This window comes from Macaca fascicularis, chromosome 18 (genome assembly GCF_037993035.2).
Source record: "Macaca fascicularis isolate 582-1 chromosome 18, T2T-MFA8v1.1".
In the NCBI taxonomy this organism is placed as follows: domain Eukaryota; kingdom Metazoa; phylum Chordata; class Mammalia; order Primates; family Cercopithecidae; genus Macaca; species Macaca fascicularis.
In genome coordinates, this window is record NC_088392.1 from 81,742,182 (window position 1) to 81,764,559 (window position 22,378).

A 22,378-nucleotide genomic window follows, 5' to 3' on the forward strand; every position below is an offset into this window, starting at 1 on the left:
GGCTGACCCACAGGGTGCTGGACTTTGGGATATAGCAGAGAGAGCTTGGCACGACTTACCACTTCAGGCTGTAGAATCCTGGAAAAGAGCTACCATGCAGCCCATGCCTGGTCAACTGGAGGGCCACCTTAGTGGAAGGGGGACAATCTGGGCCTCTGGCCTACCATGTGCACATGCATAACAACTGCTTTTGTTTCACGTGCGGATGGAATATTTGATCCATTCCAATCAGGCATTTCCATCTTGGTGTCCTGTCTTAATTGCCAACATTTGTTTTAAGTCTTTAACTTCTATGATCCTCTAGCAAAATGAATGTATGATTTCAGGAAATTACAAAACCCAGTTGGGGCGGTCCATCCTTGCTCTTTAGTGGTCCATAGAATGTTGGACCAACTACGGCATAAAAGCTCTACACTGGGGAGCGAGACTCCCGGTTAACACTGGAGTCTTTATCGAAACTTCCCCGGATTAAATGGTCCTAATTTACTAATGCCCAGTCTGAGGACAGTCAGGAGGGACAGAGGTACTTTTCTGAAGCAGAGAGCTGTCCTTGACTTGGCCAGTTCCCACAGGGTGTAACAAGGCAAGCATTAAATGCAATACTTTGAGGCGAAATTGATTTGGTTATGTTAATAACTAGATGGTCAGCAACAGAGCGAGGAAAGAAGAAAGAGTAATAGAATAGACGAAAGAGTTAAATGTTTCTTAGCTTTAGTTTGGTAGGGTTTTCCCCTGGGACTGTGGCCCATGATTCTGGAGGGGGTGGTACTTTCTTGACTCAGTTGTGATCAGTCCGTCCTTTTTTCACTGTATGAACAGCAGTCTTGGTGGGTAGCAGCACAAGGTAGGGTCCTTCCTAGGCTGGCTTGAGTTTCCTTTCTTTTCACCCTTTGATGAGAACGTGATCTTCAGGCTGGTGCTGGTTTACCGGAAACTCTAGGGGTGGTACCTGTGCTAACAGACTTTTACTTTGGAGAGAAGGGAAAGTGGAAGATAAACCAAGTATGTAATTTCTAAGAAATTGATCTTTTGTTTTAAATGTGGGGACATCAGCAGTGGACTTTATAGTCCTTGGTGCCTTTCTACGGAGAAATTTCCTCTAGCACCTGTTTTTATTAATTTTTGGACCAAAGAAGCCAAACACCATTTTATATTTGACAATGCTTCCTGTATTATTTTTATACCAGATAAGCTAAATTTCACCTTTATATTAGTGTGTTATTAATGTTAAACTTAGTTTTAATAAACCTTTCTATACATATTTAGTCAACTGTTTAATGTCAGACCATAAGGTAAGATTTTTATAGACTCTTTTTAACCTTTTATAATTTTTGTTAAAGAGCAGGTTAGTGCTTTAAGAAAAACTCGTTGTGTTTTTACTTTAATGTCCAGTTCACAGAAAACCTGATAACACCCCTTTAACTTTAGCTAGTATGTTTACACACAGAATTTTCTTTACAATTAAAGTTTTAAAACTTGCTTAGACCTTCAAAACAATAATTTTTTAACCTTTTAATGTAGGTAAAAATATACATTTTTATACTTTCCTTATAATCCTTTTATCAAAAGTATATTTTACTTTCCTTATACACCTTGCACATCAACTGGTTTGTTTTTTTTTTCAATAGTTGTATATTAAGGAGGCCTAGTTACTTTTAAATTATACAACATTTCTTGCATAAATTCCTTTTTTAACATTTTTCTCTTTCACGACTTTCGCAGACAATTCTTTGAAATGCCTCAACTTTCTGACTTAATACAAACATTTCTTTGTTTAAACAACCAGTTAATTCATTTCAGGACAAGAATTTACTATATAGTACTCTTTTTACATAAACTCTGCCCCCCTGCGTTTTTTTTTTGAAGATGATGACCATTCTTTTCCAAAGTGAACTCTTTATGTCGGTGGACTAGACTGTCTAAGGCCACAAGATCAAAAGTTACTATCATATATGCCACACTGTTAACTTTCAGCAAACTTTACTTTTGTTGAAAACCTTGTAAGTTAGGGATTTTAATTATCCTTTGCTATTAATAAGACCTTATTTTGTCCAAATTAACTCAGTAGTGATGGCTTTTTTTTTTTTTTTCCTTCAATTACCCGGGAGGAACCATCGCTCATCCTGTCCTGAAAGGAGTTCCTCCTAGGTCTGGTCGGACCTTTGCATGGTAATTAAGATTTAGATGCCCTGTTAGGAAAACTTCTGGGTTAAGGGAATTTTCAGTGGTTAATGTTAAATCATCCCTTTTTTATTTTTTTAACTACTTGTATATTTCTCTTTCTTTCTTTGACTTTCTGTCTTTCTCTCTCTTTTTGACTTTCCTTTTGCCTCTGTCTCTTCCTCTCTTTTTCTCCTTGACTCCCTCTTTGTCTCTCTGTCTCTTTCTCTCTCTCTTTGCCTCTTTTCCTCTCTGTCTCCTTCCTCTCTCTCTCTCTCTCTCTCTCTGCTGGTCTTTCCTTGCCTCTGCCAGCCACTTATGCTGCTGTTCTCTCAACCACTGTGGAGAGGGGGGGTGGGGGGCATCTAAAACCAGCTCTAACCAAGTGTCTATGTATGGGAACTGGTCTGGGTGCTCTGGCTTACAGGTTGCCTTGTGTCATACCTTTGAAACAAGGGACCTGTCCAGGCTTCCATCTGATGGCCAACCTACCTCTAATGCTGGCCAGTCTATTTCACACAAAGTTATAAGTTTTCCTGGTGTCACAGTAACACCATAATCTCCCCTTAAATCCTTTCTTGAAATTTTTCAACATAGTTCCTAGCAGAGTGGGCTTACTTTGTGCCTGACCCATGCTTCCTCGAGACAACACACACACACCACAAAACAAAGAACGGGCAAAAAGGGTACACACACACTTCTATGGTTTACACCAAACCAGAATCAAAACCAAAATCAGAGTATCAAGAAATCCAAGCCAGCTCAAAACCAAAATCAAAGTATCGAGCAATCCAAGTCAAGTCAAAAACAAAAACCAAAGTGCCGGTACAGGCAAGCCGTGGGTGATCTGGCCACGCTTCCACTCAAATGGAGTGGGCAAGTTTCAAAGACCAGTCTTACCAACTTTCAGATGTCCAGACTCCAAGTGCCAGTTCCTTCCCGGTGTTCAGCCACTGCGTTGATCCTCCGCAGGGGCCTGCCATGTGCTGCTCTGGCGAGGCGGTCCACTGGGGCAACTGCCTACCAGGGAGCACTCTCAGGATCTGCAGCGCTCAAGCTGGCCAGAGTCCCCCGCAGGGATGCTCCACAGGGCAGGCCTGAGCCGCCTAAGGGGGTTGCCTCAACCCTCCGTTAATCACCTCGCTTCCTGGTCAGGGAACCAAGAAATGTAGCAGGACGAGCCACAGACAAAATCCCTCAGACACCGAGTTAAAGAAGGAAGGGCTTTATTCGGCCACAGGCATCGGCAAGCCTCCTGTCTCAAAAACCGAGCTCCCCGAGTGAGCGATTCCTGTGCCTCTTAAGAGCTTAAAACTCTAAGGGGGTCCACAGGCACTGGTAATCACAACGGAACAGAACAGGACAGGGATTTTCCCAGTGCTTTTCCATACAGTGTCTGTAATCTATAGATAACATAACCGATTAGGTCAGGGGTCGATCTTTAACTACGAGGCCCAGGGTGTGGGGCCGGGCTGTCTGCCTGTGGATTTCATTTCTGTCTTTTAGTCTTTACTTCTTTCTTTGGAGGCAGAAATTGGGCATAAGACAATATGAGGGGTGGTCTCCTCCCTTATTAGCATTACTGAGTTTGCCTCTTGGTGAAGGCAGGGCCCGTAGACCTCCACTGTAAAAGCAGCTTTCCCTGTGACATTAAGAAAGAGCATTGCCTAGATCTATTGTGATTACGGTATGGTAAATTCTGAATATTTTTAATATTAACTAGGGAAAAGATGCCCCACTCTGTGACTTCATCATAATACTAAGCAGTTCAGGGAGCACCCTCAGCAGATACGGCTGATCATCCTCAAGAAAGGACTATTAAAATTACTTATCATCAGAAGTCAGAGGAAAACAGAACAATGTAAGGAAACTTTAAACAGATAAATTAAAAAATAAACTATGAGTCCAATCTCATTTCTTCTACCTTCATTCTTTCTTCTATCTTCAGTTTCAATTCGTTTTCAAATCTCTTTCTAGATAACAACTAAATCTCATTAACATAAGGTTTAGGGCAGGCGCTGTGTCAACACTGTCAACACTTGTCTCTATAAAAAAATTAAAAAATAAAAGATCATACAACAATGGACTGAGACTCCAGGAACAAGCTGCATCGTCACTGGCTTGTGTCCTCTGTCAGAAAAAGCAAGCATCAAGGTCCACTTTTTTTTTTTTTTTTTTTTTTTTTTTAAGATGGAGTTTTGCTCTGGGCTGGCCTGCAATAGCATGATCTCGGCTCACGGCAACCTCCACCTCCTGGGTTCAAGTGATTCTCCTGCCTCAGCCTCCTGAGTAGCTAAGATTACAGGCTCTGTAATCCTGTAGTGTAATGCACCACCATGCCCGGCTAATTTTTGTATTTTTAGTAGAGATGGGGTTTCTCCATGTTGGTCAGGCTGGTCTCGAACTCCCGACCTCAGGTGATCCACCCACCTCAGCCTCCCAAAGTGTTGGGATTACAGGCGAGAGCCACTGCGCCCGGCCCCACTTATTTCTGTTGATTTGACTTTTCTTAAAAATAACTTTCATTTCTCCTGGAAGTACTGAATGTGAAGTATTAATGAGGGTCTGATTCAAACGGAAACATCTATTGTTTGTCACTTTCTACTCTGAACTGCCCACAGCCAGCCAGGAATCTGTGCTTCACAAACTGCCAGCTTTACAACTGTTTCCACAGAGGAAGAAACACACAAGGACAAAAGCACATTCGCCGTCTGGATACAGTGCAGTAGAAGTAATCAGGGTTTTGCCTCAGAGTAGGTCTGTAACTTTAGGAACCTGAGGTCTCAAACACAAGGCATCTAAATGCAGGAACCACACCACCACTGCTGAGCCACATTTGACCAAACTAAAGCACTTCTGAACAGAAGACATCAGATCTCTGCAAGGCTTTGCCAGAGAGGAGTGGCAACAAAGCTCACTTTAAAATAAAATCTATTAGCATGCACAATTTAGAACTCCCTGAAATAAAGAATTTCAAAAGCCTGAGAACTTCATCACTCTGTTAACTAAATATAGAATGACATTTTGCTCTACAGTCCTAGAAAGGCAGTAACGCGACCTGTCAGAGTAACTAAGACAAACACTGGTCAGTAATGAGGCATGATGTCAAATGCCCGTCTTTCCAGCTACAAACTATTTTTCTCCCTTTCTTTTAATAGTAATAGGCCACAAGCAAATAACACAGAACTTTTGTCAGCTAAAACAAACAAACGAACAACACTAAAATATAACTAGCCCCTTGTCAGGTGAACTGACAATCTGTATTTAGTATAATCAAATTCAATTTCTACAATACAATCATCCTACAGTGAAAATATTCTAATTCCTTTTTCTTTCATCCATTAGTCTGATTTTTTTAAGCATTACTTGTGATTAAGATCTTCATTTAGAACAAATCGACTTTCACATTTTGAAGGAGCTAATAAAAACCTCAGGGACCTGTCCATGTTAAATTCTCTCCGTGATGCTATGACAGAATTGACACAGTGGTCGTGGCAGGCAGTAGTGGTGGTCTGGCAACCAGATTCCTATGCTAATAGCCCCAAAGCAAGGCGTAATGGGGAAGGGTATTATTTTAAAGTTGACAGTTGTACCACCATGTTTACGTATAAGCATTTTGCAAAAAAAGAGGGGGGAAAATAAAACTAACAAAGTTGCATTTTACAGGGGATGGCAGAGCATCACCCACAACTGCTTTAGGTGCCACACAACACTGAAGAAATCTTAAGCATTATTAAGATCACTAGATCACTCTGGGTCTACTTTTTCAGTTACAGAACTTTTGCCAAAAAGAATAAGGAAAAGTAAAAGGAACAAAAATATTATTCTTAACAACCTAAATGAGAATCTCATATTCAATTAATTAAATGCTTGAATTTCTCCCTCTCAGGCCACCCTGGAGGCTGAACGCCTTGCCTTACATGTCAACCTGACAAGGGCAAAGAAAGAAGCACTTTTCATGTTATCGTTCACAGACTGAATCACAAAATCCTCCATGACTCAAAAAAGAAAAGTTAATACGTAGAAATCCATTCATTACACAACAGGGCTGAATGCCTACAATAACTTTTGATCAAAATGGTAACTTTATGTTCTGTGAAAAAACCAAGGGCAGTTTTGAAGACTTCCATAAATATTAAACATGTCCAAAAATGTCATTAATAAACCAAGAAACACTTCCATACAATATACACCTAAAGAATCTTCTGCAAGTAAAGATACAATTCTTAAAGAAAATGATATGCAACAAAGAAGGATATAATTAAATAACAGGAACATAATGTAAAGATACAAAGTGAAACAGAACAGCATCAATTACACAAGGTGAAAAAAAATCCTTTTAGAAATTTTGTCAAGAAACTTATGTGATCCTGTGTTCCCAATAATAAGTAGTTTCTATTCCATCACCCTGGAAGAGCTACTTACAGCTTAGTCTGCAATAGGCTGCTTCTAAGGAGTGAGCTTTATGTACAACACTAACCATAATTTGTTAATGTCTTGATATCAAGCCGTTAAATATAATCAAGCACTGAAAACCACTCAACTCTGGAAAGTATAAAGTAATTCTCAACCCATTAGGAGAGTTTACTGAAGTGTCAAAGTCCTTCCTGCACACCAGGCCCAGACACAGAGGAACGGGCACTCGGTCGACTAGCGGCAGAAATGGGGAATCACTGGTCCTCCTGCACCTAAAGCAGTGGGAAGCAAATAACTTACCTTATTAAGTAAGGGGAAGGCACAGTATTAACAAGACAGATGCACTTAAAATTGTATGTTTCAAAACACTGGGAGGCTAGACCTACCAGATTCACTTCTGATCAGAACGTAAGACCTTTCCTTGACACTTACTGGACTTGAGTAATGTCAATGCAAACAGATTAGCCGGGCTTTGGGAAAACCTTGCAAATTTCCCACCAAAACCACACATATGGCAAAACAGATATCTTTTCATATTTATGAACATTCTAAGAAATACATAATTACGGAGTCATGGTGCTGCCAAATTTCTGAGATTTTATTTTATGTCTGTGCTCTCCTGAATGCCAGGATGAGATCTGCATATAGGAGAGCGTGTGCTTTGAGATCAGACACCTAACTGGGTTTTTAGTCCAGGCACCACTTCCTAGCAGCTGAGTTATTTTGGGAAAAGCTGAACTATTTTTACTCTCCTTGCCTAATAATCTGTTTTTTCATTCATAAAATGGGTGTAATTGTGTAACTTGCTTTATATGGTTGCTGGGACGATTAAATAAGATGAAACAGTTAAAAATTACACCAGATGCTTGCTCCAAACAGGAAGCAAATATTAGCTATTATTATTAAAATGTGAAAAAAGCTATGAAAAACAGTTATCCTCTATGGATGAAACACATTAAAGCATTTAAAAATCTAAAGCTATCATTAGTACAATTAAAAAGATTCATATTCTAGTAAGACAGGGAAAGACATTTGACTAAGCAAAAACTTACTTCAAGGCCGCATAATAAAATGTTCCAAACCAAACACCAGAAGTTATTAGATGCACTGGAATCAGAACTTTTCCATACTGTCTAAATGTCTTCTTGAATCGTTGATAAAGACTAATAGATTTGTCTTGCAAAGGATCAGGCTCTTCCTTTTTTTCTGGAGTTCCCTGAGCTGTGGCACTGGATGAAAAAACCCTCTTGAATGAAACATGTTGCTTCCCTTGCTTATGGCGAAGGACTCCTGGTTGGGGTGAATGAGCATCCAATGGCCTCCTTTCCTTTGCAACATACTGGGCAGCAGATAAATTCAACCATTGTTTTTGAGGGCCTTGTACCAAAACCACTTTGGATTCAGCATTGTACAAAAGTAAAGGTCCTTTTACATTTTGACAGCGTCCAAAAAGACCAGCGTTATGTGGCTCCAAGCATGTCCTGCGTGCCAGCCGAGATACAGTCCGTGGTACACTCCACTGCATTTTGAAGAGTGTTGATAGGTTTCAGTTTCTATAAAGACAATTGTTTTAAAAAATTAGGTAATACTGAGGCTTCCATTTTAAATCAATTCATTTGAAAATCAATCATTAACCATCAGGAAGTAAAAAGAGACACTGCTACATACTCCACAAAAACTGATGTTAGGGTATACAGTTTAAGCACAGTGTAATTTTTAAATCTCATAAAGGCCAGGTGCGGTTGCTCACGCCTGTAACCACAGCACTTTGGGAGGCCAAGGTGGGTGGATCACCTGAGATCATGAGTTCCGAGACCAGCCTGGCCAACAAGGCAAAATCCCATCTGCACTAAAAATACAAAAATTAGCCAGGTGTGGTGGTGGGCACCTGTAATCCCAGCTACTCAGAAGGCCAAGGCAGAAGAATCACTTGAACCCAGGAAGCAGAGGGTGCAGTGATCTGAGATCGCACCACTGCCCTCCAACCTGGATGATAGAGCAAGACTCCATCTCAGAAAAATAAAATAAAATAAAATAAGCCAGGTGCGGTGGCTCACGCCTGTAATCCCAGCACTTTGGGAATCCGAGGCAGGCGGATTGCTTGAGGTCAGGAGTTCGAGATCAGCCTGGCCAACACGGCAAAACCCCGTCTCTACTAAAAATACAAAAATTAGCCGGGTACAGTGGCACGTGCCTGTAATCCCAGCTACTCAGGAGGCTGAGGCAGGAGAATTGCTTGAACCCAGGAGGTGGAGACTGCAGTGAGCTGAGATCATGACACTGTACTCCAGCCTGGGCAACAGAGTAAGACTCCGTTTCAAAAATAAAATAAAATAAAAATCTCATAAAACACATCATTTAAATATGATACGGTAAACTACTCCAGCTGACACCATGGGGAATAATGTTTTGAAGCCTCTTATTCTATAGAAACAGTGTAGTACAGTGTGGGAAAAAATAAGATCTGGGTTCTGATGCTTTGGGGATACAATTCCACATAATTCCCTTTCAGACTCCAAGCCCAGGTCCACTACTAAAATGAAGATTACTTACAGGATTGTTACCAGGAACTACACAAAATTTCTGATGTAAAGACACTTTTGTAAACTAATGAGCATCATAAGTGTTATTTATGATTACAAATGTTGAGATCTGATGAACAGTTGATATAGCATTATTTACACTATAATGCCTTCAGACTGTTATCAAGTTATAAATCACTTATGCTATTGAATGGCAAGAAGAGATAGCCTGGTATTTATTTTCTTCCCCACCCCACATCAATGGGGGAAGAGAAAAAAGTGTACGGTGACGTCTCACTATTTGATCCGGCATCGGCACAGAACAAAGATTTACAAGACAAACAGACACAGTGGCTTGGGCTTGTGGTTCCAGCTACTCGGGAGGCTGAGATGGGAGGACGCGTGAGTCCAGGTATTTGAGGCTATAGTGCATTTGCGAACAGCTACTTCACTCCAGCCTGGACAATACAGCAACACTGCAAGTCTTTTTTTAAAAAAAAAAATCATAGAGACTTCCAGATAATTACTTAGCCTCTCTAGACAAAGGTTTTCCCAGTGGCAAATGTAACTACAGTAGCCACTGCCATATAGTCAATCAGTCCCCTTCTTTCAACATCAGGTGGTGCCACACAAGCCTTCCCAATCCCAACGCCAGCTCTACCTTACTACTTCTAACATGTTGAGAACAGACAATTTAACTATATCCTAAATAACAGAGTGAGATCTGAATTAGCACCCCAATAAATTAGCACTCCAATAAATACAAATACTCCATCTTACATGAATATTCTTTATCTGGTGTACAAAGTTGACTGGCAAAATAAAAACTGTCATCGTATAAAAACATTCGTTAGTAATTATCCACCAATAAAAATTAATCCCCTGACTCATCCCTCCCTAATGAAAAATTAACATCAGCGCCTAACAGACTCTCACAGATAATCCGACAACAGTACAATTGAGTTGATAAGGGAAACTACAAGTCTTGCAAAATAAATAGGCCCCCAAGAAGTCTTTTAAAAAGCGATACTGGGCCAGGAGTGCTGGCTCATGCCTGTAATTTCAGTACTTTTTGGAATGCCGAGGTGGGCACATCACCTGGTGAGGAGTTCGAGACCAGTCTGGCCAATATGGTGAAAAATACAAAAAAAATTAGTCGGGCATGGCGGTGCACGCCTGTAATCCCAGCTACTTGGGAGGCTGAGGCAGGAGAATCACTTGAAGCCCGGAGACAGAGGCTGCAGTGAGCCGAGATCGCACCACTGCACTCCGGCCTGGGCAACAGAGGAAGACTCGTCTCAAAAAAAAAGAAAAAAAAAAGTGATACTGGGGACTAATTTCAGACAAAGCAGACCGCAAACATTCTTTGATTATCAGAGTTAAAGAGGAGCACTGTATAATAACAATAATGAAAAGAAGACATAACAATCCTAAACATGCATATACCTAATAAGAGAGGACCAAAATAAATGAGGTGAAAACTGACAGAACAGAAAGGAAGAAAGAAATCCACTTAGAGACATCAATACTCCGGTCAACAACCTTGATAAACCCAGCAGGCAGAATGTCTGTAAGGATAGAGTTAAACTAAACAACAATGTTAATCAATTTTACCTAATTGACATTTACATAATACTACATTTAACAACAGCAGAATATACACTCCCCTCAAGTTCACATGGAACATTCAATAAGCAGACCCCATGCTGGGCCATCAAATATACTGTAACAAATTCTAAAAAATGAAAATCATGCAAAGTTATGTTCTCAAACTGCAACAGAAGTATACTAGAAACCATTAACATAAAGATAGCTGGGAACTCGCCCCAACCCCAATTATGTGGAAAATTAAACAACATACTTCTAAAAAAAAAATCTTCAAACTTCTAAAAAGAAATTTAAAAATACTTTGAAGTAATTGAAAACAAAAATACAACTTAACAAAATCTGTGGGATACAGCAAAGCAGAGCTTTGAAGACTAAACTTTGACCTTTTTCCTCTTGCTCAAATTCCTGTCTAACAGGTCTGGGGAGTCACACCCTGCAAACCATGAAATTTCATCAGAGGGGTTTTATTTAACCCTATATAAATGGCTGCTTTCCAACTGGACTCTGGCATAACTTCACATGACAGATAAAGAAGGAAATCAAAATATTTTACCCCAAAACATGCTTCTTTGCCCTATTTTGAAATGATCCTACAAAGCCTTTTTTAAACTGTATTTGTAAAGACTCTATTAACATAATTGAACCCCGCTTCCAGGTCTTCTCAATCCTGAAGTGGTTAACGGAGAGTCTAGCACCTTTTAAAGGTCTGAACCAGAAACATCTGCCATCTATTGTCTCTAAGGGCAGCCACCTTTGAGACTTCATCTAAGCATTAAGAACCTTGGTATCTACAACCCCTTATCTTAATTCAGACACTCTTTTCTATTGATTCCAGGTCTTTAGATAATAACTCTTCCAACCAATTGCCAATCAGAAACTCTTCTAATCCAGTTATGACCCATATGTCCCCACTCTGAACTGTCCTGCTTTTCCACATGGAACCAATGTATATGTATACCCGACCTATACTGATTGATGTCTTATGCCTCCCTAAAATGTTTAAAGCCAAGTTGTAACCCAGTCACCTACGGCACGTGTTCTCAGAACTTCCTGAGACTGTCTCAGACCTTGTCACTCATAGTTGGTTCAAAATAAACCTCCTTAAACATTTCACAGAGTTTGACTCTTTCATCAACAGCTTACAGGAAGAATGCACATATTAGAAAAGAAGATCTATACTCAATAAGCTAAGTTACCTCCTTAAGAAACTAGAAAAGAGGAGCAAGCAGAAAGAAATAATAAAAATCAGAGCAGAAAGCAACGAACATGAGGAAAAGAAAACAAAAAAATAATCAACAAAACCAAAACCTAGTTCTTTGGGAAAAAAATGAATAAAACTGATAAATCTCTAGCCAAGATAACTAAGAGAGAAAACAAATGACCAATATTAGAAATGAAAGGAGTCATAACTGATCCCACAGATACTGACAAAGTAATACAGGAATACTATGAATAACTTTAACTCGATGACTGTGAGAAAAGATCTTATCTGAGGAATGCAAGTATTTTTAACTACCAGGCCCAAAGAGACATTAAAATGAGACCGAAATCACGCCATACCTCCCCTCACCAACCCACCTCCTCTGAGTTGTGTATTCACCTCTTGAAACTGCTTGTTATTGCCGTAAGTAGCTACGAATTAACTTAATAATGCTATAATTCACAATCTATAGCTTCACAACATATAGCCAATAACTCAATGCTACCTCTGGAAACCAGTGAGAACTCCTGACAAGCAACTCTTTATTAGTTCATTCCTTGTCCCCCACAATTTGGCCTTTAAAAATCCACTTACTTATAACTGCTGCTAGGAAGTGTGTGTATTCAGGGCAACTTGAGTCTATGCTCCTGGGTTGCAATCCTCAGGCTCTGCTCAAATAAACTCTCTACTTAAAATAATTTTGCTTCAGCTTATTTCAGGTTGACACCCACAAATTTGATAACTTAGATGAAATAGACCACGTCCTCAAAAAGACAAATTGCCAAAACCCACACAAGGAGAAACAAAAGACTTTAATAATCTTATATTCATTATTCATTAAAGAAATGGAATCAAAAATTAATAACCTTTCCAAAAGAAAAAAAAAACCCAGGCTCAGATTATTTGACTAGTGAATTCTACCAAACATTTAAGGAAAACATCATACAATTCAGAAAACACAGGCAGAGAAGACTAACTCATTCCATGAGGCCAAAAGTGCCCTAATACCAAAACCAGCTACATATAATCCAAGAAAGGAAAACTACAGACTAATACCTCTTATAAACATAGAAAGTAAAAATCCTCAACAAAGTATTAGCAAGTCAAATCCATCAATGTCTAAAAACAATCACACACCTTGATTTAATCCAGATATGCAAAGGTAGTTCAACATTTAAGAATCAACTGAGAATAATGGACCTCCTCTTGGCCAAGCGGACCCTGGCGAAACCTTGGAAGCTGAGTTCAGGTCACACACCTGTTACAGGTAGTTAGACAGGCATGTGGGGGCAGGAGAGAGCCCTCTCCCCCCACTAGAGATGTCTGGTGATGGTTCAGCAATTATCACACTACCTTTCTAAACGTGATCAATTGGCAGCAGGGGCCAGAGGGAGGACATTTCCTGATGGTCCACACCTGTTACACTCAAGCGTTAATTGAATGCAGGCACCAGGGAGAAGCAAAAATGGCTTCCAATAAAATCTCAGGTGTTGGATGAGTGAGCCGGGCACGCATTAAGAGACAAAATGGCTGTGTATGACCTTCCAGGGGCACCCCACAGGAAAAGGGAAGAAAGCCTCAGATGGACGTGCAGAGAACTTCCTGAACACACCGCTCGTGCTCACTTCCCAAGTGTAAGAAGGGCACTGTACATGCAGGTAGCCCACCCTAAGGAGAATCATGGGAAAAGTGTGCAAGACACTGGAAGTGGGTCAGCCTGTGAAGTCCTAGGATCACAGTTAAACACTGCATTTACCCTTCACATGCCCGCTTGGGTCTTTCCCAAGCATACTTTCTTTCCTGTTCTAAAGCCTTTTTGAAAAAACTTTCACTACTTCTCTGAAACTTGCCTCAGTCTCTTTTTCTTCCTTATGCCCATCAGTCAAATGCCTTCTTCTCAGGAGGCAAGAAACGAGATTGCTGCAGACCCGTACAAATTCGCCACTGCTAACTTTTGGATACCTTCCACCAGTAACACACCCTTCAACATACCCCTATCTCACTAACTTCCCCAGGAGATAAACAGAAACCGGCTCTCCAAAAGACTCCACACTGATAATGCCGATTACTAGCTTATCTTCCCAGGTACAGAATAAAGACAAGATGAGAGTAATTATTCTGATACAATGACAGGGGCAGGAGGCAGAGAAATTCTAGGCAGACAGGAGCAGGTCCCTGGCAAAACCCCACGTTCAAGCAGAAAAACCTGAAACGCACAGCCCAAAGTGAGAACTTCCAAACCTGTGTGCCCGCTCTCTCCTAACTGGTTCTTTCTGAACGTCTTGTTACCTACCAACGTCTTGTTGTCTTTTCCAAAACTACCTACAGCCCGGCCCCATCCTGTGCCTATAAAGACCCCAGACTCAGCTGACAGAGCGGAGAAGTGGCTGGGCGTCAGTGAAATCAGCTGGACATCGAGAGGCACCTTGACTTAGAGACGATGGCTGGATGAGGCAGAGGCAACTTAATTTCAGGGGAGAGCAACCTGCCCTTTTCAGCCCCTTCCCAGCTTCTCGCCCCGCTGAAACAGGCTTTCATCACTCAATAAAATTCTCCATATTCACCATCCTTCAACCGTCTGCATGACCTCATCCCTCTTGAGCACTGGACAAGAATTCAGGAGGTGCTAGTGCGGGTCCCCACAAAGGCTGTCACTCTGGCTCTTTACCGTCACTGGCGGAGGGCAGCCACCCCACGCGACTAGCCAAAGGGTCCACTGAGCGGGTAACGCTGCTGTCTGCAGATGGCGGAGCTAAGGCAGCACTGCATCACGGCCTCTGGGGCCTTGGGGTCGCAGGCACCCCCGCCTGGATGCCGCCACAGGGCCTGCACGGAGTTTGCTCCAGCTTGCGTGAAAGCAGCCGGTTCCTGCACTCACTCGCGTGCGCGCTTTCTCCCATGATGGGTGGAGCACAGCGGACAGACTTTGCTCCTGCTGGCGGCACCAAAGTGGCTGGCCGGTTCCCACGCTCATTTGCTCACATGCTCCCTCCCGTGAGGGGTTGAGTGGGGCAGGCCGAGTAAACAGGGAACCCCTGTCGCAAGTCCTGTGAAGGGGTCAAGAAAATATCCTGCATCAGTTCCTTCATCCCTCCCTGAGGTATCTGCTTCCTCTGCTCCCTTTTCCTTCAAAGGTTCATCTTATCTTGTGTAAAATGTACATTTACCAGGCACTAAAACCTCACAAGTATACAAGCATTCCTGTCACTAAACCTCCTGAGAACCAAAAAACCAGCCACAGATGTGTCTGTAACTTGTGTTTTTTCTGGGCACGCCCTCAAGCTGGCCCAATAAGCCGCCACTGACTAGGACATCTGCCTCAGTCACTCACTTTGGTTATCACAATCAACGTAACCCACCATATCAACAGGCTAAAGAAATAATATGATCATATGAATTGATGGAGCAAAAGGCTGACAAAATCTAACACCTATTCCCAACACCTACTCATGATTAAAAACAAGCTTCTCAGCAAACTTGGAGGGGAACTTATTCAACCTGATAAAGAACATCTACAACAAACCTATTGCTAAACTCATGCATACTTAATGGTGGGAGGCTGGACACTCGCCCATGGCTGGGAACAAGGCAAAGATGACAGACAACCTCTACCACCACCCTGATCCAACATCACACTGCAAGTCCTGGCTAGTGCAACAAGGCAAGAACAAAAATTTTAAAAGTACACCGATTGGAAAGGAAGATGAAAAACTTTTTATTGCATGTAGTAAGACTGTCTACGTAGAACATCCAAAAGAATCTATTAAAAGACTCCTAGAACTAATACGCAAGTACAGTGATTTTACAAGATCAAATATATAAGTTAACTGTCTATAGATACTAGCAATGATACATAAGAATTTGAAGTTAAAAAATACCATTTATATAATAATATACTCTCCAAAAATACTTAGGTAGTATAAACAAAATATGTATGAGACCTATATAAGGAATTCTGTTTTCTTTCAAACTCTGAAAGAAATCAAAGGTCTAAATAAATGGAGAGACAGTCTACATTCACAGATAGAAAGACTCACTACTGTTAAGATACCAGTTTTTGTCAATATGATCTACAGATTCAACAATAATATCCGAATCAAAATCCTAGAAAACTGTTTCTTATATCAACAACCTGATTCCAAAGTTTATATGGAAAGCTAAAATACTCAGAACAGCCAACAAAATACTGGAGAAGAACAAGGACTGACATTTGTTAGTAGACTCACATTATTAGACTTCACCAAAAAGCAGCATCTGTGAAAGAAAAAATTGGTAAGGCAGACTTCACTAAAAATAAAAAACATCTACTCTGCAACAGATACTGCTAGGAGAATGAAAAGACAAGTCACTAAGCAGAAAATATTTGTAAAACATGTACATGACAAAGGACTTGTATGCAATCCAGTCACATATCGCCTAGCTTCAGTTTCAGCCAGCAATGGACAGCATAAAAGATGGTGCCGTAAGGTAACAGAGCGGAAAAACTCCAATTGCTCAGCGACATCGTATTCATGTGTTTGTGGTGATGACAGTGGAGGCAGAAGACAGTGATACTGATGATCCCGCCCCGGGTAGGCCCAGGTTAATGTGTGTTGTGCCTTCATTGTTAACAAAAACTTTAAAAAATAAAATAAAAGTAAAAATGTTAATAGGCAAAAGCTTATAAGGATAAAAATAAAGGTAAGCTAAGGTTTGTCAGTAAAGAAATTTTTAAAAATAAACTTAGTGTAGCCTAAGTGTACGGGGTTTATGAAGTCCACAGTAGCGTACGGTAATGTCCTAGGCCTTCACACTCACTCACTCACTCACCCAGAGCAACTTCCAGTACTGCAAGCTCCAATTCACGGTGAGTGCCCTGGTGCAGGTGAACCATCTTTTATACTGTACTTTTACTGTACCTTTCCCCATTTAGGTATGTTTAGACACAAAAATATTTACACTGTGTTACAACTGCTTCCAGTATGCAGTACTGTGCTGTACAGGCTTGTGGTCTAGGAGCAACAGGCTGCACCATCTCGGTTTGTGTAAGTACACCCTGTGATGTTCTCACAACGACAAAACTGCCCAACTATGCATTTCTCAGACCACATCTCTGTGAAGCAGCGTGTGACTGTATACAAAGAACTCTTAAAACTCAACAATAAGAAAACAACCCATTTACAAAATGGGAAAAAGATCTGAACAGAGACCTCATTAAGATCTACGGATGGCAAAAAACACAGAAAAAGATGTTCAATGCCACATCATTAGAAAATTGCAAATTAAAAACAGTAAGACACTGCTACAAACTCATTACAATGCCTAAAATCCAAAAACATCAACACCACCAAATGCTGGTGAGAGTGTGAAGCAACAGGAACTCTCACTTATTGTTGGTGGGAATGCAAAACGGTGCAGCCACTTTGGAAGAGAGTTTAATAGGTTCTTAAAAAGATAAACATACTCTTACCATACAATCCAACAATTGGCCAGGCATGCTGGCACACACCTGTAATCCCAGTTACTGAGGAGGCTGAGGCACAAGAATCGCTTGAACCTGGGAGGTGGATGATGCAGCCTGGGAGACAGAGAGAGACTCTGTCTCAAAAAAAAAAAAAAAAATTCAACAGTCAAGTTCTATTTACCCACATGAACTGAAAACTTACGCACCAAAAAAACCTGCACGTAAATCTTTAAAGCAGCTTTATTCATAATTGCCAAAACTTAGACGCAACCAAGATGTCCTTCAATAGGCGAATGGATAAACAAATTGTGGCACCTTCATACAAACAGAACATTATTCAGTAATAAAAAATGCATTATTAAGCCATGAAAAGACATAGAGGAACTTTAAATGCATATTGCTACGTCAAAGAAGCCAGCTTAAAAAGGTTATTCTGGGCCGGGCGTGGTGGCTCACGCCTGTAATCCCAGCACTTTGGGAGGCTGAGACGGGTGGATCACGAGGTCAGAAGATCGAGACCATCCTGGCTAACACGGTGAAACCCCATCTCTACTAAAAATACAAAAAACTAGCCGGGCGCGGTGGTGGCGGCGCCTGTAGTCCCAGCTACTCGGGAGGCTGAGGCCGGAGAATGGCAGGAACCCGGGAGGCGGAGCTTGCAGTGAGCTGAGATCCGGCCACTGCACTCCAGCCTGGGCGACAGAGTGAGACTCCGTCTCAAAAAAAAAAAAAAAAAAAAAAAGGTTATTCTGGGAAATCACACTTTCCATACTCTCACACAAACACCAAAACAGTTTTTGGCAAGGTACAGTGGCCCACATCTGTAATTCCAGCTTAAGAATTAAGAACTGGCCGGGCGCGGTGGCTCACGCCTGTAATCCCAGCACTTTGGGAGGCCGAGGCGGGTGGATCATGAGGTCAGGAGTTCGAGACCAGCCTGACCAACATGGTGAAACCCCGTCTCTACTAAAAATACAAAAATTAGCTGGGTGTAGTGGCGGGCGCCACAATCCCAGCTACTCAGGAGGCTAAGGCGGAAGAATTGCTTGAACCCAGGGGGCGGAGGTTGCACTGAGCTGAGATCACGCCACTGCACTCCAACCTGGGCGACAGAGTGATATTCCGTCTCAAAAGAAGAAGGAAAAAAAAAATTAAGAATTAGATTAAGAATATCTGAATATTCTCGGATCCTAAGAATATCTGAGGATCCTAAGATTAAGATCCTAAAATCAGGATCTTAATCTTATTAATTCAGATTAATAATATCCAAATATCCTAGGATTCATTCCTTTCCACTTCTTTCTTTTTATTTATTGCAGAGACAGGTGAGTCCAAACTGCTTTTGCAAGCCCCCCGCCATTTTGCAGACCTTGGTCAAAGTGAAACATCCCCGGGGCTCAGACCATGAGAACACCCTGCCCAGCCACTTGACCACAAGGCACAGGAACATTTTTACCGCACGCCGCCAGGCAGAGGCCCAGCTGAAGGAACATCCCTATCATATCTTGCTGGGCAAAGGGCCCAAGGAACACACTTGGCCAAACGGGCAGATGATAGAAACATCTTACCAATATCCTCCCGGGCAGCAAGCCGTACCGCCCAGACCCCCCGCCCCCCATACCTGTAAGCACTCCAGCCTACAAGCGGCAGTGGGTACTGGCATTAAACTGGTCCCCCACCTCTCAGGTTTATGCTGGACATAAATGCCCGCAGTTGCTGTAGAGCCACCCTCTTTCTGTGTGTGTCTTTCTTTAACCTTCGTCTTCCCTTCAAAACCTAACAACAGGGACTCGCTATGTTGCCCAGGCTGGTCTCAAACTCTGACCTCACGCTATCCCACTTTAGCCTCCCCAAGTGCTGGGATTACAGGCGTGAGCCACCATGCCTGGCCTCGATCTCTTTCTTAATCACACTTTGGCTGCTGTTTTACATCATATTCAGTTTGCTGCTTAGAGGAAGGAAAACGGTGTGCAAGTTTGTTGATAGTACTTTCTCGGTTCTTATTTTCCTACTCCCTAATGCACTGATGGCTCCAATTTAATTTCTACTATATAATCCATCTCCTTCAGCCTAATCTGCTTTGGGGGCTTTCTAACACCACATAAACACGCTGAATGAAGGATGGAGCCGCGGCTAAATTCTTAATTCTCAGAAAAGATTAAATTCTGCCCCCCTAGTGAATTCCTATGGAAGCTCATTAATAATTCACTCATTTCCAGAGCAGTCTTAAATGCCAAGTGTCCCACTTTAAAAAAAATCAATGATTTTCCAAAATCACTAGATAAATCTATTCATTTATAAAAAATATTTATATCGTTGTATCTTTTTAGAGGATCTGAGTCATAGTTACTATCTGTAATGGTGACATAAACGCGGAATCCAGTTCCCTTGCATCCTCTCCTTTTCACTTCTGACAGCCTGCAATAAAGAACGGAGGCTTTGCCATCAGAAAGACCTGAGCGCTAACATTTTCTTAGCCTTCTCCTTATCAGTAAAACTAAGTTATCCTCTTATCGCGTGGTATTTATGATGAGATAAATGAGATGGTTAAGAGTCTAGCACTTACTACGCTATACCAATAATTATTAGTTCTAGCTCCCTTCATCATCTTCTCATCTATGACCTGGTCAAACCAAGTTCATATTCTTCCTTCATCTAAACTTTTGCCATTATTTAACTTGGGTGACCATGCAAAATCCTACGCTAAGGGTAAGAAAACTCTTTTTCTTTCTCTACTGTCACACTCAATGTAGAATACTTCTACAACTGAATGTGAAGGCGTTTTCTCCACACATCCAGCAATTCTCCGGAGGACGCCAACTGGGTATCCTACAATTCAATTTAATTCTGATACTGTCGTATTTGAGTTAAGAGCCAGAATCTACAGATCAAGGGCTCAGTCCTACAAGACTACTCCTACTCCCCACTTCAGATGCAAATCACAAGCAGTAAGTTGTTACCCATACTTCTCAACAGGCTATACATTCAGGTTCCCACCTTGGGTTCAATTAATTTGATAAACTTTCCGTTGGAGAAACTAACAAGACTTACAAGCCAGGTTTTAGGCAGAATTACAGTTAGGCCCTGGCCAGGATGCATGCGCTGGTGCACTCTGGCCCACTTCCCTGTAGCTGCTGAGAGTCACACAGCGTGCTGAACCACCTGCTCCCCACTGTTCCTATAAACGGAATCTCTGACACTGGATCTTTTAACCTAAGAATTGGTTAAAATGTTTTCCAGATCCGATCCTGAATTCCAGCAAAACAGCTCACACCAAACTGTCTGAAGACTCCAAACTGTCTGAAGACTCCCACCAAGGAACGAACTCAGCAAAGGAATGTAGTTTCTTCATCTCCCTGTCACCAGACTTCACCTCTCACTTCTCGATTAATCAGCAATCCCCACACTTTAGCCCATCACTTGTCCAGAATCCTTAAAATCTCCATCTCCAAACCTCTCGAGGAGGCAGATTTGAAGTTCTTAAAGCAAACTAAATATGGCTTAAGAATGACTCCATACTTCTATGTTTGAGTCCTTGTGGACGAACTATAACCTAGCTTAATAGGCAGACAAGACTGAAAACCCAACTTAGGAGTATGCACCTGTACAACAGCCCAGTCTTGACCAGTTCCAGCGGCCAGCCATACTTCAACCACTCACAGACTGCTAAGTGTTCACATAAGGCAAATGCCAACCTGTAGCCCATCCAGCTGTTTCTATACCTTGCTTCTGATTTCCGTATATCACTTCCCGTTTTTTGTCTATAAATCTTCCACCACGTGGCTGCATGGGAGTCTCTCTGAATCTGCTTTGAGTCTGGGGGCTGCCTGATTTGCAAATCGTTCACTGCTCAATTAAACTCCTTTAAATGTCATCCAGCCTAAGTTTTTAACAGATTGTGTCAGAAGTGGGATCCGAAGCAGAGCTTCTAATGACCCCCAGGAGCGCTGAATGAACAAGCAGCGTACCTGCTGGACCCACTTGTGTCCTTCTATCTCTCAAATGACCCCCAGGAGCGCTGAATGAACAAGCAGCGTACCTGCTGAACCCACTTGTGTCCTTCTATCTCTCAGAGCAGCTGGGGATCGTGGTAAGTTCTCTCTCAGATTTCGGAGTTCTACACATTTGCGTTTTGAGCTCTCGAGTTTCTCAGAGCAAATTTCTGATCCAACTGGGTTTAGAAATCACAACAGAAATTGAACTGGGTTCAGGATCAGATTGGACCTGGTAATTAACTGGTTTGGATCCAGTTAGGGGCCTCTTACATCTGACTGGGTCAGAAAGAAACTGGTGGTAAATGGTAATATTGCAGGGGGTATAAAATTTGGTTTTTAAAAATTTGGAACGATTTTTGTGTTCTACCCCCCTTTGTTTCATTTTTCTTGTGTGTTTAGGTAGGAAAAAAAAATCATTGGCTAAGTTAATCAAGGGAACCTGAGGGTAAAGCCAACATTTTAGGCAAAAATAGGATCCTTAATTTCTGGAAATCAAGGTTCCTTCCAGCTTATACATCAGGCCCAGAAAGCAGCAAACTCTTACAGAATGGCCAAATATTACTAAAGCTAACCTACAGTGGAACGGTGGGAATAAACAAAATTCACTGAAGTGCATTTAAAAATGAAGGCTCTCAGAAATTCAATCTACTAACCTTTGAGCTTAGTTATTATCCAGATCCAAAGGAAATAGACTGCAGTGATCAATTGGCTGACTTTGGCTAAGTACATTTTACCTGAGTAAGGATGGAACTGGGTTAGAGGCCCTCCCCTCAGTAAAGTCTCTCTTGGACAAAAAATGGGTTACAGGTGACAGGGCCCAATCAGGAGAAAACTGGAACCTTGCCGGTTAGATACGCGGCGCCCCCACGCAGCCGGTTGGGCAGCAACTTGCAAAATCAAGAGACTTTTAACCTGTGGTTCCACAAAACAGAAAAAGATGATTTTGCTTTGTGTTGCGGCTTGGCCCCCAGGGCTGTGGTGCCGCCAGCCAGGTCACAGGGCTGCTCAGAGGAAGGGACTCAGAAGCCTGGCA

At 41.7% G+C, this 22,378-nt stretch overlaps 1 protein-coding gene across 6 annotated transcripts in view; it reads right to left on the reverse strand.

The window, feature by feature from the left end:
- Positions 1 to 22,378, reverse strand: part of FAM210A (family with sequence similarity 210 member A) — a 63,761-nt gene that overhangs the window by 14,868 nt on the left and 26,515 nt on the right. For 5 of the 6 annotated variants that reach the window (XM_005587275.5, XM_015439895.4, XM_065533568.2 and 2 more), the window contains one exon: positions 7,629 to 8,129. In XM_005587275.5, coding sequence (XP_005587332.1) covers positions 7,629 to 8,101 — 473 coding nt within the window. In that variant the 5' untranslated portion in view covers positions 8,102 to 8,129. Of the gene's footprint in view, positions 1 to 7,628; positions 8,130 to 17,356; positions 17,480 to 22,378 lie in introns of those variants that run through there. The other variant, XM_074023013.1, reaches the window with a different exon arrangement.